General features: G+C 40.5%; 1 protein-coding gene across 1 annotated transcript in view; it reads right to left on the minus strand.

Annotated features, from left to right (window-relative positions):
• HSD17B11 (hydroxysteroid 17-beta dehydrogenase 11) overlaps nucleotides 1-6,951 on the minus strand; it is a 62,812-nt gene extending 55,861 nt beyond the window's left edge. Inside the window, exon 1 of the mRNA XM_003898939.3 lies at nucleotides 6,268-6,951. Coding sequence (XP_003898988.3) covers nucleotides 6,268-6,477 — 210 coding nt within the window. The 5' untranslated portion in view covers nucleotides 6,478-6,951. The remainder of the gene's footprint in view (nucleotides 1-6,267) is intronic.
• Between the last annotated feature and the right edge of the window lie 6,999 nt (nucleotides 6,952-13,950).

Raw genomic sequence — 13,950 nt, forward strand, 5'->3', positions numbered from 1 at the left:
ATTCTCAACAGGGCATTGATCAAAAATTAGCTAATTTTGATATGTGATGTCACTCCTGGTGGCCCAGCTGTAAAATTCCTCTCTTTATACTGTCTCTCTTTATTTCTCAGCTGGCCGACACTTATGGAAAATAGAAAGAACCTACATTGAAATATTGGGAGTGGGCCGGGCGCGGTGGCTCAAGCCTGTAATCCCAGCACTTTGGGAGGCCGAGGCGGGCGGATCACGAGGTCAGGAGATCGAGACCATCCTGGCTAACATGGTGAAACCCCGTCTCTACTAAAAATACAAAAAACTAGCCGGGCGTGGTGGCGGGCGCCTGTAGTCCCAGCTACTCGGAGGCTGAGGCAGGAGAATGGCCTGAACCTGGGAGGCGGAGCTTGCAGTGAGCCGAGATCGCGCCACTGCACTCCAGCCTGGGTGACACAGCGCGAGACTCCGTCTCAAAAAAAAAAAAAAAAAAAAGAAATATTGGGAGTGGGTTCCCCCGATATTTTTCTTTTACTGAAATCTCCCTCACAAACTGTAGTATACTCTCATGAGGAACGCTTATTCCTCAAGGGACATCAACATCTCAGGTAAACTTTATTTTGCTCTCCTATACTTTACCAGCAGCTTTTGGCATTTCTTTTTACAAGTACATTTTATTAATGTTGTATACACATATGATAGAATATTATTCAGTCTTAAAATGGAATGAATTTCTGACACATGCTACATGTCAACCTTGAGAACATTATGGCAAATGAAATAAGCCAGACACAAATACCATATGAGTGTACTTACATGAAGTACCCAGAGTATCATATTCATAGAGACAGAAAATAGAATGATTGTTGCCAGGCCCTGGGGAGAGAGAGGGCTGGGGAGATATATCATTTTAATGGGTAGAGTTTCAGCTTGGGAAGAGACAAAAAATTTCTGGAGAGAAATAGAAGAGATCACTGCATAATGAGGTAAATGTACTTAAGGCCACTAAACTGTACACTCATAAATGGTTAAAATGGTGTGTTATGTCATATATTTTACCACATTTTAAAAAGTTTTTTAAAAGTATATTGTACTGGCCAGGCACAGTGGCTTACACCTGTAATCCCAGCACTTTGGGAGGCTGAGGCGGGCAAATCACAAGGTCGGGAGTTTGGGAACAGCCTGGCCAATACAGTGAAATCCTGCCTCTACTAAAAATATAAAAAATTAGCTGGGTGTGGTGGTGGGCACCTGTAATCCTAGCTACTTGGGAGGCTGAGGCAGGAGAATCGCTTGCACCGGGGAGGCAGAGGTTGCAACAAGCCGAGATTTTACCACTGTCCTCCAGCCTGGGCAATAGTGCAAGACTCCATCTCAAAAAAAAAAAAAAAAGTATATTGTATTGATTGGGTCTTCTCTTTTTTGAACAAATATATTTCCCTACATGAACAAATTTTAAAATAAAAATTTATTTCCCATTTATTCTGTTTTCGGAGATTTGCTTATTACTGATTGGCTTTCTGTAACCACCAAGTGACTAACCACCACTCTACTATGTGGAGGCAAAGATACCCTTCTTTCACATCTGCTGTCTCACTTTTGCCCTGTTTACTTGGTCTTCCTCATTTAGGTTGGTCTGCTTTCCACACCTTCTGAATTGTGCAACTTTTTTTTTTTTTTTTTTTCCTGAGATGGAGTCTCACTCTGTTACCCAGCCTGGAGTGCAGTCATGCGATCTCAGCTCACTGCAGCCTCTGCCTCCCCGGTTCAAGTGATTCTCCTGCCTCAGCCTCCCTAGTAGCTGGGATTACAGGCATGCGCCACCATACTTGTCTAATTTTTATATTCTTAGGAGAAATGGGGTTTTACCATGTTGCCCAGGCTGGTCTTGAACTCCTGGCCTCAAGTGATCCACCCATCTCGGCCTCCCAAAGTGCTGGGATTACAAGTGTGAGCCACCGTGCTTTGCCAGTGCAACAAATTTAAGTTCTGAATTCCTCCAGAAAAAATTCTGGAAAATGCCCTGTAGATAGTTAGTAAGAAATAAAAAATAAGCAGATCTTCAGGAAAAAATGAATTCTTCCTTTAAAATGTTTTGCAGCACAGTACAATTGCTCATAACTCTTCAAGATTTCCCTTGGTTTTTCAAATATGTTTGTCTATTCTACAACTAAGACCTTTACACCCATTTTCTTGATTACTAAAAATTTTTAAATTCCTCCCATTAATTTTTCAGTTATTCATTAATTCAGTTTTTCATTCAATAAATAGTCTTTGAGCATACACTATATGCATACCACTTACTGTAAATTTTTCTTTCCAAACTAGTATTTTAGGAGAAAGGGTCTCTCTGTTGCCCAGGTTGAGTGCAGTGGCTATTCACAGGCCTCATCCCACTACTGAACAGCACCGGAGCTCTGATCTGTTCCTTTTCCAACCTGGGCGGGTTCACCCCTCCTTGGACAACTTGATCTCCTTCATGCCCACTGCCAGGAGGTTACCATACTGATTGTGAACTTATGCGGACATGCAGAGCGCACCACAGTCCAGAACTCCTGGCCTCAAGCAATCCTGCTGCTTCAGCCTCCTGAGTAGCTGGGGCTACCGGAGCATGCCACCATGCCTGGCTACAAACTATTCTAACCAGGCATGGGAATGAGAATAGTCAAGAAGTGATAGATTATCATAAAGCAGAATGAATAATTCCCAGTATCAGTCTCAGTGGAACAACAAAGCTGACACCACCATTAATTCTTCCCTAAATTAACATTTGGTACATGTGGACATTGCTATCCTCATTACATGGACTAATCTAAGGGATTGTCTTTGTACTCTAGGTGAAAGGGCCCTCCGTTTGACCCCTCCCTGCCCTTCCAGCTAGATCTCATAACAATCAAACACCACTCCACTTTCTTCCTCATTCTCCAGGTATTCACCAGCCCAAGAGCTTCACATCTCCAGTTTCTGCTACCTGGACTGCTCCAAACTCCCACCCTGTCCTTCCCCAATCAGGTTTAGTGGTTCTTAGATTTCTATAATTTCAAATCTATAAAACGGCAAGAAAAATAGAGTAAGGTGTGTATACTGAACTAAGATTGCCAAACTTTTGGCCAAATAAGGACCCTCAAAACTAACAAAATGACCCTCATATGTTATCATTGTAATTTCATTAACAAATACATATTTTACCCACAAAAAAGTAGGAAGGATATAATCTCAAAATAAAAGATAGATTATTTAAATTAAACTAATTTAACTTCATAAAAACTCACTACATTGTCCTCAATTTTTCTGACCATTACTCCCAATTTCTGCTGCTCCCAACCTGGTCCAACAGTCCCCATAATGTCATCTCATGCCTGGATTATCACAGTAGTCTCTTACTTTACTTGCTCCTTCCATCTTTTCTCCTCTTACATCTCTTCTAAGCCCAGCAGCCGGAGGATCCTCTTCAATAGGAATTACCCTCAAAACCCTTCATTGACTCCCCAGAGTAAAAAGCCAAAGTACAGGAAATTTTATCATCTGCAACTCCAGCCCCCTAAATCTCTAGACCAGTACTGTCTCATAGAAATATAATGCAAGCCACGTACATAATTTCAATCTTTCCAGTAGTCACATCAAAAAAAAAAAAAATCTAGTGGTATATTTTATTTAATCCAATATATCTAAGTAATTATCATTTCAACATGTAATCGATATAAAAATTCTTAACACAAAATTCTACATTCTTTTCTTCATACTAAGTCTGCAAAATCCAGTGTGTATTTCCACCCACAGTCCATCTCAATTCAGACTGGCCACATTTTCAAAGGCTCAAGAGCCACAAGAGGTTAGGGGTTACTACTTACCATGTGTTGCACAGAGTAGATCTAGACCTTTCTTGTGCTTCTCTCCCTTCCCTCAGTCTATGCCAGGCTTTGTATTTGCTGATGCTTCCCTGCAGGACTCACTGTGCTCTCAGCTTCTTCTGATGTTGACTCAATTATCTCCATTTCAGTGGGGCCTTTCTGGCCACCTCTGTAAAGTCAACACTCCCCTCCTACCCTCCCCACCATATACAGTCTTTAATCTGCTTTCACCTTTTATTTTTTTCTTTATGCTTAACACCATCTAACAATTAAACATTTTATTATACAGTGTGGCATACTGCCCCTAGCTCATAAGGCTCATGTCTTCCTCAGTGCTATATCCTCAGTTCTGCATTAGAACAGTGCCTAACAGATAATAGATGCTCAATAAACATTTGTTGGATAAATACATGTCACTGAAGATCAGAGAAAATTTTGTACAAACTAGCACTGGACATTGGAAGTCATTAACCTAACTAACTCTTACATATATTTAAATTTTAGCTTAAACCACTACTTTGTCAAGGAATAGTAAGAACTAACACTCCAGTGTTTACCTTATACCAGCTACTGTGCTAAATGCTTTGTGTGCATTATCTCTTATCACACTCCCAGCCTTTTGAGGTAGGTATTGTTATTTTATCCATTTTGGAGAAAAGGAACTAAAGCTGTGGAAAAGTTGAGTAAGTTACCCAATTAAAAAATAAGAACTCAGATGTGTCTGACTATATCACCATGCCAGATCTTGACCATGCTGGTCCAGGCTGGGCCTAGGTTGTATTTTTCATTGCACTTGTAATTACTTATTTTTTATTTATTTATTTTATTTTATTTATTTATTTATTTTTGAGACGCAGTTTCGCTCTTGTTGCCCAAGCTGGAGCACAATGGCGCAATCTTGGCTCACTGCAACCTCCGCCTCTCAAATTCAAGCAATTCTCCTGCCTCAGCCTCCTGAGTAGCTGGGATTACAAGCGCATGCCACCATGCTCAACTAACTTTTTGTATTTTTAGTAGAAATGGGGTTTCACCATGTCAGCCAGGCTGGTCTCGAACTCATGACCTCAGGTGATCTGCCCGCCTCGGCCTCCAAAAGTGCTGGTATTAAAAGTGTGAGCCACCGCATCCAGCCTGCACTTGTAGTTACTTAATGTCCATTTTCCCTACTAGACTGAGGTCATGGAACCTTATTTTCTGTTTGTCACTCTGTCCCTAATGTCTAAGCAGTGGACAGTATTTGTTGATTGCTGTCTTAATCAGCCACTCACTGGGTTAACTCTCATTTAACTTCACATCCTTTGAATTATTATTTACAGCATTGCATGTCAACTAGTGTGTAATGGATAATGTTTCAGGCCACCAGGTATCTTATAGAAACCCCTTTGGTTCATCTACCAAAGGTCAAATAAAAGGTTAGAGTCTAGGTCCTCTTCCCTAAGCTACACATAAACTTGTCCTGGATAAAAAATTACACTGAAAGTTTTTTTTCTATTTATTGTTTTTACTAAAAGATGCTTTCCCGCCACTCCTTCAGTATCACAGGTCAAACGTGAAAAAATGCTTTTTTTTTTTTTTTTTTTTTGAGACGGAGTCTCGCTCTGTCCCCCAGGCTGGAGTGCAGTGGCCCAATCTCGGCTCAGTGCAAGCTCTGCTTCCCAGGATCACGCCATTCTCCCGCCTCAGCCTCCCGAGTAGCTGGGACTACAGGCGCCTGTCACCACGCCAGGCTAATTTTTTGTATTTTTAATAGAGACTGGGTTTCACTGTGTTAGCCAGGATGGTCTCGATCTCCTGACCTCGTGATGCGTCCTCCTCGGGCTTCCCAAAGTGCTGGGATTAGAGGCGTGAGCCAATAAAAAATGCTTTTTAAAAAAACTTGAGACAGGGTCTCACTCTGTCACCCAGGCTGGAGTGCAGTGGGGTGTTTACACTGCAGCCTCCACCTCCCAGGCTCAAGCAACCTCCCACCTCAGCCTCCCAGAAAATTACTCTTGGCAATAACTATGGCAATGTAGCATTGTTTTCTGTTGAGTATAATCTTTTAAACCACTTATCTCATTAACAGCAAGTAGGTTAGGACTTTCTCTTAATAGGTACAAGCTTCTTACTCTTTTAATATATAGCTAAAACGATTACTTTTTCCCTATGTTTAAAATAGAGGGATCAATGAAATCAGGTTCAGGAGAAAATTATGAGTTATCCTTAGGGCAAAAATGGGGATCAATTTACAACGGGGCAGTAACTGGGACTCTTATAACCTCTAGGTTTGTTTATCATGTGATCATACAACATATTAATTCATGCCCTCCTATCTGCAAAATGGCAATACTAATTTTTTTTTTCCTCCCTGCTTTACAGAGATGCGGTAAAGGGTGGTTGCCAGCAAAATGCAGACATGTCCACAGATTAAAGGAACCAGAAAGTAAAACATAGTAAGCACTGTTACCTTATTTATATCCCAGAGAACCAGCTTGCTTTTAAGTTTAGCAAATTCATAGGCAGTCAGTCTCCCAATTCCATGCCCAGCTCCTGTAATTAGCACGATTTCGCCGGCGACTGATTTTCTCCTCTTAGGAATAAAAAGCTTCACGAAGGACTCTAGGCAGCAGACGATGAGTAAGGGGAGAAGCAGGAGGAGGTCCAGAAGGAATTTCATCCTTTTTGTTGCTTGAGCGTTTGGTGTGTCTTTTCCAACCACTCTAAACTGCTTTTAGAGGGTTGCTCGATCTAACACCAGAAAGAGTAGGGGCGAGAGCAAGGAAGAGCTCCCCTATCAAAGAAAAACAACTCCGAAACCGTTCCTTCCGCTGGGCTGGGCTTTATTGGTCTTTCGCCATTGGCTCGGGCTGCAGTGCTTGCTCGCTCAGAGATCTGGGAGGGACGAAGTCCAGACCCGAGCAAAGCTTCCTAGTTCTGCTTCGCGCAGCCCCCAAGCGATGTGTGGCCGCGACTATCTTTTACCCACTTTCTCCCGGTGTCGTGAGCCGGCAGTGGAGGGTTAGCTGCTCACTTGTTTTCCTAAACTGGATAAATTCCAAGGATAACCGACAGTATCCGCAAGCCAGATGCTTCTTTCAAAGTTGAAGGTTGCTTATCACTAGATAGGGGTGCCGCTGGGCGTGGCGGCTTTCGTCTGTAATCCTGGCACTTTGCGAAGCCCTGGAGGGAGAATCGCTTGACCCCAGGAGTTCGAGATCAGCCCGAACAACATAGGGAGACCCCTAGTCTCCTATTTTTTTATTTTTTTGGTAATTAGCCAGGAGTAGTGGCGCGTGCATATAGTTCCAGCTACTCGAGACTGAGGCACGAGAATAGCTTGAGCCCAGGAGGTCGAGGCTACAGTGCGCGAAGATAAGATCGTGCCGCTGCACTCCAACCTGGGTGAAAAGGCCAGACTTTGTCTTAAAAAAACAAAAACTAGATAGAGGATGCAAATGTAGATTCCTATCTTAAAGGATCTTGAAAAGACCAAGCGTTCTGCTTCCAGCTGAAAAATTACGCTACATCACATTTTAGTTTGAACTAAGCACGATTTCTGAAGACGGGAAATTTTGTCTGTTCAAGGACAGCTATAATCAAGCGCCTGGAAAAATTATTACCGTATTAAAGGGATTGTTTCCACAAGAAAGAAGAGTATATTTGAATAATCATTTTTCACTTGACCTATCAGAGTTTGAAAAGAAAAAATATATATTGTACTTTAGGAATTTTATCTTTATTCAAGTGAATAAATAAATAGCAAATCATTTAGCCTAGAGATTACCTATGTAACATTTCGTTTTGTAGCCTATATAAATGGGTGTTCAGTATATGTTAACTGGTGACTTGAAAAAACTCTAGAGATTGATTAAGGGAAGAAAAGACCTAACTAGGGCTTGTGTGCAGTAAGAGCTTAATAATGGTATTGTATGCAATTTTTTCCAATTCATTTTTCACAGACATTGAATGTGGGTTTTGCGCAAGACACGCCAGTGCTTGGGAAGAGACTTCGTTGTGTGCCAATGGTCAACTTTTATATTGAAGAGCCAGAAAGATCACAAAAAAAATCGAAGTTCACAAATAGTTCATACTCGATGGTCCCTCTTACTTAAGCAGCCATATGTTGTTATAGGGGATGAAGGGATAGTGGCAGCCTCACAAATGTGAGCTCTATTGTGGAATTCTTTGAATTCAGAATATCATCTACAACGTTTTTTGGATAGCCTCCAAATCCAAATTTACGAAACACTTGTATAGAAAGTTTACCAAGTGTTTTTCCACATATATTATTTCATTTGATTTTGAAACGCCTCCTAGGAAATAGAGAAGAAAAGTAGAATAAGGATATATTTATACCCCTGTACTATAAATGAATAAATCTGTTAGATCAACTTTAAAGTCTATACAGCGAGTAAAAGTGTAACTGGGGCTACACATATGGTCAGTGTTTATCAATTTTTTTTGTTCAACACCTACAGGAATAAATTACACATCTTACATGGTGATCTAGTATAAGAAGTGTTTCAACTATGTTGACTTTCATATATTGAGGCTCTGGCTATGCTATTTCTTTTTCTTTTCTTTTTTTTTTTTGAGAAGGAGTCTCACTCTGTCTGCAGGCTGGAGTGCAGTGGCGAAATATTGGCTCACTGCAACCGCCACCTCCCAGGTTCGAGTGATTCTCCTGCCTCAGCCTCCCGAGTAGCTGGGACTACAGGAATGTGCCACCACACCCAGCTAATTTTTGTATTGTTAATACAATACACGGGGTTTCACCATATTGGCCAGGATGGTCTCAATCTCTTGATCTTGTGTTCCACCTGCCTGGGTCTCCGAAAGTGCTGGGATTACAGGCGTGAGCCATCGCACGCAGCCTGGCTATACTATTTCTCATTCCGTTCTATTAATTTAAAAAAAACTTGGTAGTTTTAACCTACAGTTGATAAAGGTTTCATTGGTTAAGGGAAAGAACACAGCATTTGGAAGCAGTCATACCTGAATCCCTTATGTGTGTGTGACTTCATCTCTCTGAACATGTTTCTTAATTTGTAAAATTGAGATAACTAATACTTACCCTACAGGATTCTTGTGAAGTTCAAACGAGTTAATAGAAACCACATTGCTTTATCAACTATTCAACTCTATGTAAATTTTAATTAACACTAATAGAATGTGAGTGATGTGAATAGTCTTGTGAATGATGGTTGTAACGTGAATGATTTTGTGAACAGCACACTAGATGTTTACAATTAAAATTGTTCACAGAACACAGATTAGCTTCTAATCTGACAGTTATGTGATTTTATGTATTTGTGGTTTTAAAAAATATTTTTCATTGGCAGGGTTTAAAATATTTTGTACTTGGGACATCTGTTTTTTAAAAAATTTTTATCTATTTATTTTGAGACTGGATTATGAGACTAGCGAATTTTTGTATTTTTGGTAGAGGCAGGGTCTCCCTACCCTGATAGAGGCTGGTCTTGAACTCATGGGCTCAACTGATCCACCGGCCTTGGCCTCCCAAAGTGCTGGGATTACAGGTGTGAGCCACCGCACCCAACCTGTGTGGGACATCTTAATTTCATGCTGCCTTCCCAGAAGTTGAAACAGTATTTAAAAAAAAAAAAAGATGAGGATAAAGGGGTCTTTCTTTCTTTCTTTCTTTTTTAGTGTTCAAAAACGCTAACTTGAACCAGAAGAATAGGGATCTTTCATCAATGTCTTGAACACTTGCTATGTCCAGGCATATGCTAAGTGCTTCACATAACACATTTCATTTTATCTTCTCAATAACATTAAGCAGTAGGTTCAATAGAAATCTATATTATATGAATGAAGAAATAAAGAATTAAGAGAAATTAAGCAAACCACTTGAGGTCATAGTATAAATGTAGAGTTGAATTTAAACCTAGGCTGTCATCACCAGCCTTTTTTTTTTTTTTTTAAATGGGAGTCCCAGCCAGAGCAATTAGCCTTCTTCTTTTTCCGTAGGGCAACAAAGAAAAGCTTATCAGTTCTGAACCATTAGATAAATTCAAAAAGATCAAAACTCCTGATTTTGAATCACAACATTAATAACACTTCCCTTTCATACAATTAGATAAATACCTTAATTAGCAGGCAATAGATTGCAGCTGCTAAAAGAAGGCGTTTGACATGTTCTCACTCACAGGTGGGAATTGAACAATGAGGTCACTTGGACACAGGAAGGGGAACATCACACACCCAGGTGCTATTGTGGGGAGGGGGTAGAAGGGAGGGATAGCATTAGGAGATATACCTAATGTAAATGATGAGTTAATGGGTGTAGCACACCAACATGGCACATATATACTATTTAATAAACCTGCGTGTTGTGCACATGTACCCTAGAACTTAAAGTATAATAGTTAAAAAAAAAAAAAAAAGGCGTTTGAATTCCTACCAAGTTTTTAATGAGCTATGTGGTATTTGGTTAATTACTTAACCTCTCCTGAGGTCTCAGTTACCTCATCTGTAAAATGGATGTAACAGCAGCTTGGTTGCTCTGAAGAGTAAATGAGATATATATAAAGCACAGAGTCATTCCTAAGAGTAAAAGGCACAAGAGTAAATGAGATATATAAAAGCACGTCTTGCATACAAACATACTTAGTGAATGACAGCCATTACTATATGTTAATCAGTCATCAGTAAGAGGCCTGTATTTGTAAGGCTGACTCTGTAGTATCCCAGCAGATTAGGAATGAAAGACCACCGTGACACTTAGCAATTACACAGGCCAGTGCAGAATGCTCACTTTCACTCTAAAGAATACTGAGGAAAATTATACAGAAATGATTGCCACACCTGCTAACAGTGGTATTTCCCATAGTTTTCTTGTCATCCTGAGATAGAAGACTTCACAGTTTGACTCGGAAATCTGAATTTTAGAGCTGGAGAAATTTAGCCATTAGCTTGTGTGCAATGACCCTTTTTTTTTTCAATAATGAATCTATAAATTCAAAGTAGTACTTTCAAAATTGGAGTCAATGCTCTCAAACCCTACTGCTGTTTTATAAACTAAGTTTATGGAATATTCTAAATCCTTGTTTTCATTTAAATATCTTCCTGGCATCTTCACTAGAAGTAGATTCCATCTCAAGAAACCGGTTTACCTTGCACTTGTTTATCTGATGGAGATGACTTCTTTCCTTAAACCTCAGGAACCAGTTTCCACTAGCTTCAAACTTTTCTTCTGCAGCTTCCTCACCTCTCTCAGCCTTCATAGAATTAAAGAGAGTTGGGTCTTGAACTGGATTAGGCTTTGGTTGAAGGGAATTTTGTGGCTGGTTAGATTTATCCAGACTAAAACTTTCTTCATATCAACAATAAGGCTGTTTCACTTTCTTATCATTTGTGTGTTCATTGGCATAGAACTTTTAATTTCTTTCAGTAAAGTTTCCTTTGCATTCACAACTTGGCTAACTGTAGATGCAAGAGGCCTAGCTTTCAGCCTGTCTTGGCTTTCAACATGCCTTAAGTTTAATCATTTCTAGCTTTTGATTTAACATGAAACACATTTGAGTCTTCTTTTCACTTGAACACTCAGAGACCACTGTAGGGTTATTAATTGGCCTAACTTGAATATTGCTGGGTGTCAGGAAACAGGAGGCCTGATTATGGGGAGCGGGTGAGAGGGTTATAGGGAGACAACCTGTTGGTGGAGCAGTCAGACACTTGATGCTTATTGATTCAGTTTGCTGTTTTATTCAGATATGCGGTTTTTGGTGTCCTAAAACAATTACAATAGTAACATCAAAGATCACTGATCACAGATCATCTTAACAGATATAATAATAATGAAAAGGTTTGAAATATTGTGAGAATTACCAAAATATGACACAGAGACATGAAGCGAGCTTTAGGAAAATTGTGTAGATGGACTTGCTCAATGAAGGGTTACCATAAAGCTTCAATTTGTAAAAAGCACAATATCTGTGAAATGCAATAAAATCAAGTGCTGTAAAACAAGGTATGCCTGTAATTTGTCAAATGTTCTATGGTTCATAATATGGGAATCTAGGTCTCTCTGACTCTGAGGTTATACTCTTGAAATGTCCCTCCCCTCTCCCTTTTTTTTGGCCTCTAAGATGTCCCTGGATTTGTAAAGACTAGAGAAGACCCAGCTTAAATGGATATTAGTTGGCCTCTTTCAGCCGAACACTCATTTTGTCAGTAGACCTTAGAATCTGGAGAAAACAGAAAAAAAACCTCAAAAAACAAACATAAAACCAGCCAACCAACCAACAAATAGAAAACCACAAAGATGATCAATAGATAAATATCCAGTAAATATTTAGGATAATGGGCAGTTTTCTTTAGGACTCCTCTGCTCCCACCCAAGTCTCTCCGCACTCTAAGTCACATCAATCCAACATGTAAAATGACCCGGCTGTTGCCCACTTTTTGCTTTGGTGTCCATAGCTGTGGAAGCTGCCCAAGTATTCAGGAAGAGCCACACAGAGAAGAGGTCTTTTCATAGGATCTTTATTTTTGAATCGAAGATATGATGAGAAAGTTCTTGAAATATGGGTTTGGATATAACTTTTCCAAATTACATGTCATATGTTTCAATGATAACTTCCTAGAAAATTAATAACTATAATACCACTTTAAGAAAAAATTAAAACCTGTGATGAAGAACTTTCTTCTATTTATTACAAGTAGTAATATGCTCAGAGCTCTAATGATGAGATTATCCAATAAATAACTACACATTTGTTGTATATCACTCCAATCAACAACCGCAATTTTAGTATTATCCATCTCAACGTGTTTAAAAACGTGTTGGCTAGGCACAGTGGCTCATGCCTGTAATCCCAGCACTTTAGGAGGCCAAGGCGGGCAAATCACCTGAGGTCAGGAGTTTGAGACCAGCCTGGCCAACCTGGTGAAACTCCATCTCTACTAAAAACACAAAATTAGCTGGGAGGGTGGCGGGTGCCTGCAATCCCAGCTACTTGGGAGGCTGAGGCAGGAGAATCACTTGAACCCAGGAGGTGGAGTTTGCAGTGAGCTGAGACTGCGACACAGCACTCCAGCCTGGGTGAAAAGAGTGAAACTCTAAAAAAAAAAAAAAAAAAAAAAAAAGTGTTACATACCTTTGTGTAAGCAATCTAATTTATTTTACTTCTTATTTTATTATTATTTTTGAGATGTAGTCTCACTCTGTTGCCCAGACTGGAGTACAGTGGTGTGATCGCGGCTCACTGCAACCTCCTCCTTCCAGGTTTGAGTGATTCTCTTGCCTCAGCCTCTGGAGTAACAGGGATTACAGGTGGGAGCTAACATGCCCACCTAATTTTTGTATTTATGGAGTTTCACCATGTTGGCCAGGCTGGTCTCAAATTCCTGACCTCAAGTGATCTGCCCACTTCAGCCCCCCAAAGTGCTGGGATTACAGACATGAGCCACCATGCCTGGCTAGCAATCTGATTTATAATACTAAATTATTTCATTGAAATTAGCCTAAATAATATTTATAATATACTACTAAATTATGTTTATTAGCATACACCATTGGAGAAAAACTGAGTTTTAACATTACAGGTTGGGATTGACTATTTAGCAGATTTAACACATGGCCATTTTGATTAAACTTTTTAAAAAAATTTCATGCTTTCCTTTAATATTATTAAAAATGAATAAACAAAATTAATTCTAATTAGTTTAAATATGTATTTGGATATTAATGGCAGTGGGGGCCTGTCTGGAGTGGCCACTGCCATCACACTGGCTACAGCGAGGGAGGCGTGAGTGGGGCTGTGTGCTTCATGGAGCTGGCAGGAGCTGAAACAGGCAGAAGCCCCATCCCCTTTCTGAGTTGGCAGGGCTGGAGTCTTGTGCTTCCGAGTGCAGCTGTGGCTGCCCAGCCACGGCTCTGGACCTGTGCATCCCTGTTCTCTTGGGGGCCAGGAGCAGGCAGGAGCCCCCATAACTGCAGCTGCCCAGCTGCAGCTGGGGACCTGGGCATCTCTGCACTCTCAGGGGCCCAGGAAGCCCCCATGCTTCAGCAGACTCAGAAGTGCGTGCTCTTGCTGCCTGGTCTCTCCCCACTACCGGCACCTGTTCTGATTTTGGAGCAAAGTTCAGGCCCAGCCCCGGTGCTATCACAGCCTGCCAAGATGTG

This window comes from Papio anubis, chromosome 3 (assembly GCF_008728515.1).
Source record: "Papio anubis isolate 15944 chromosome 3, Panubis1.0, whole genome shotgun sequence".
Taxonomy (NCBI): Eukaryota; Metazoa; Chordata; class Mammalia; order Primates; family Cercopithecidae; genus Papio; species Papio anubis.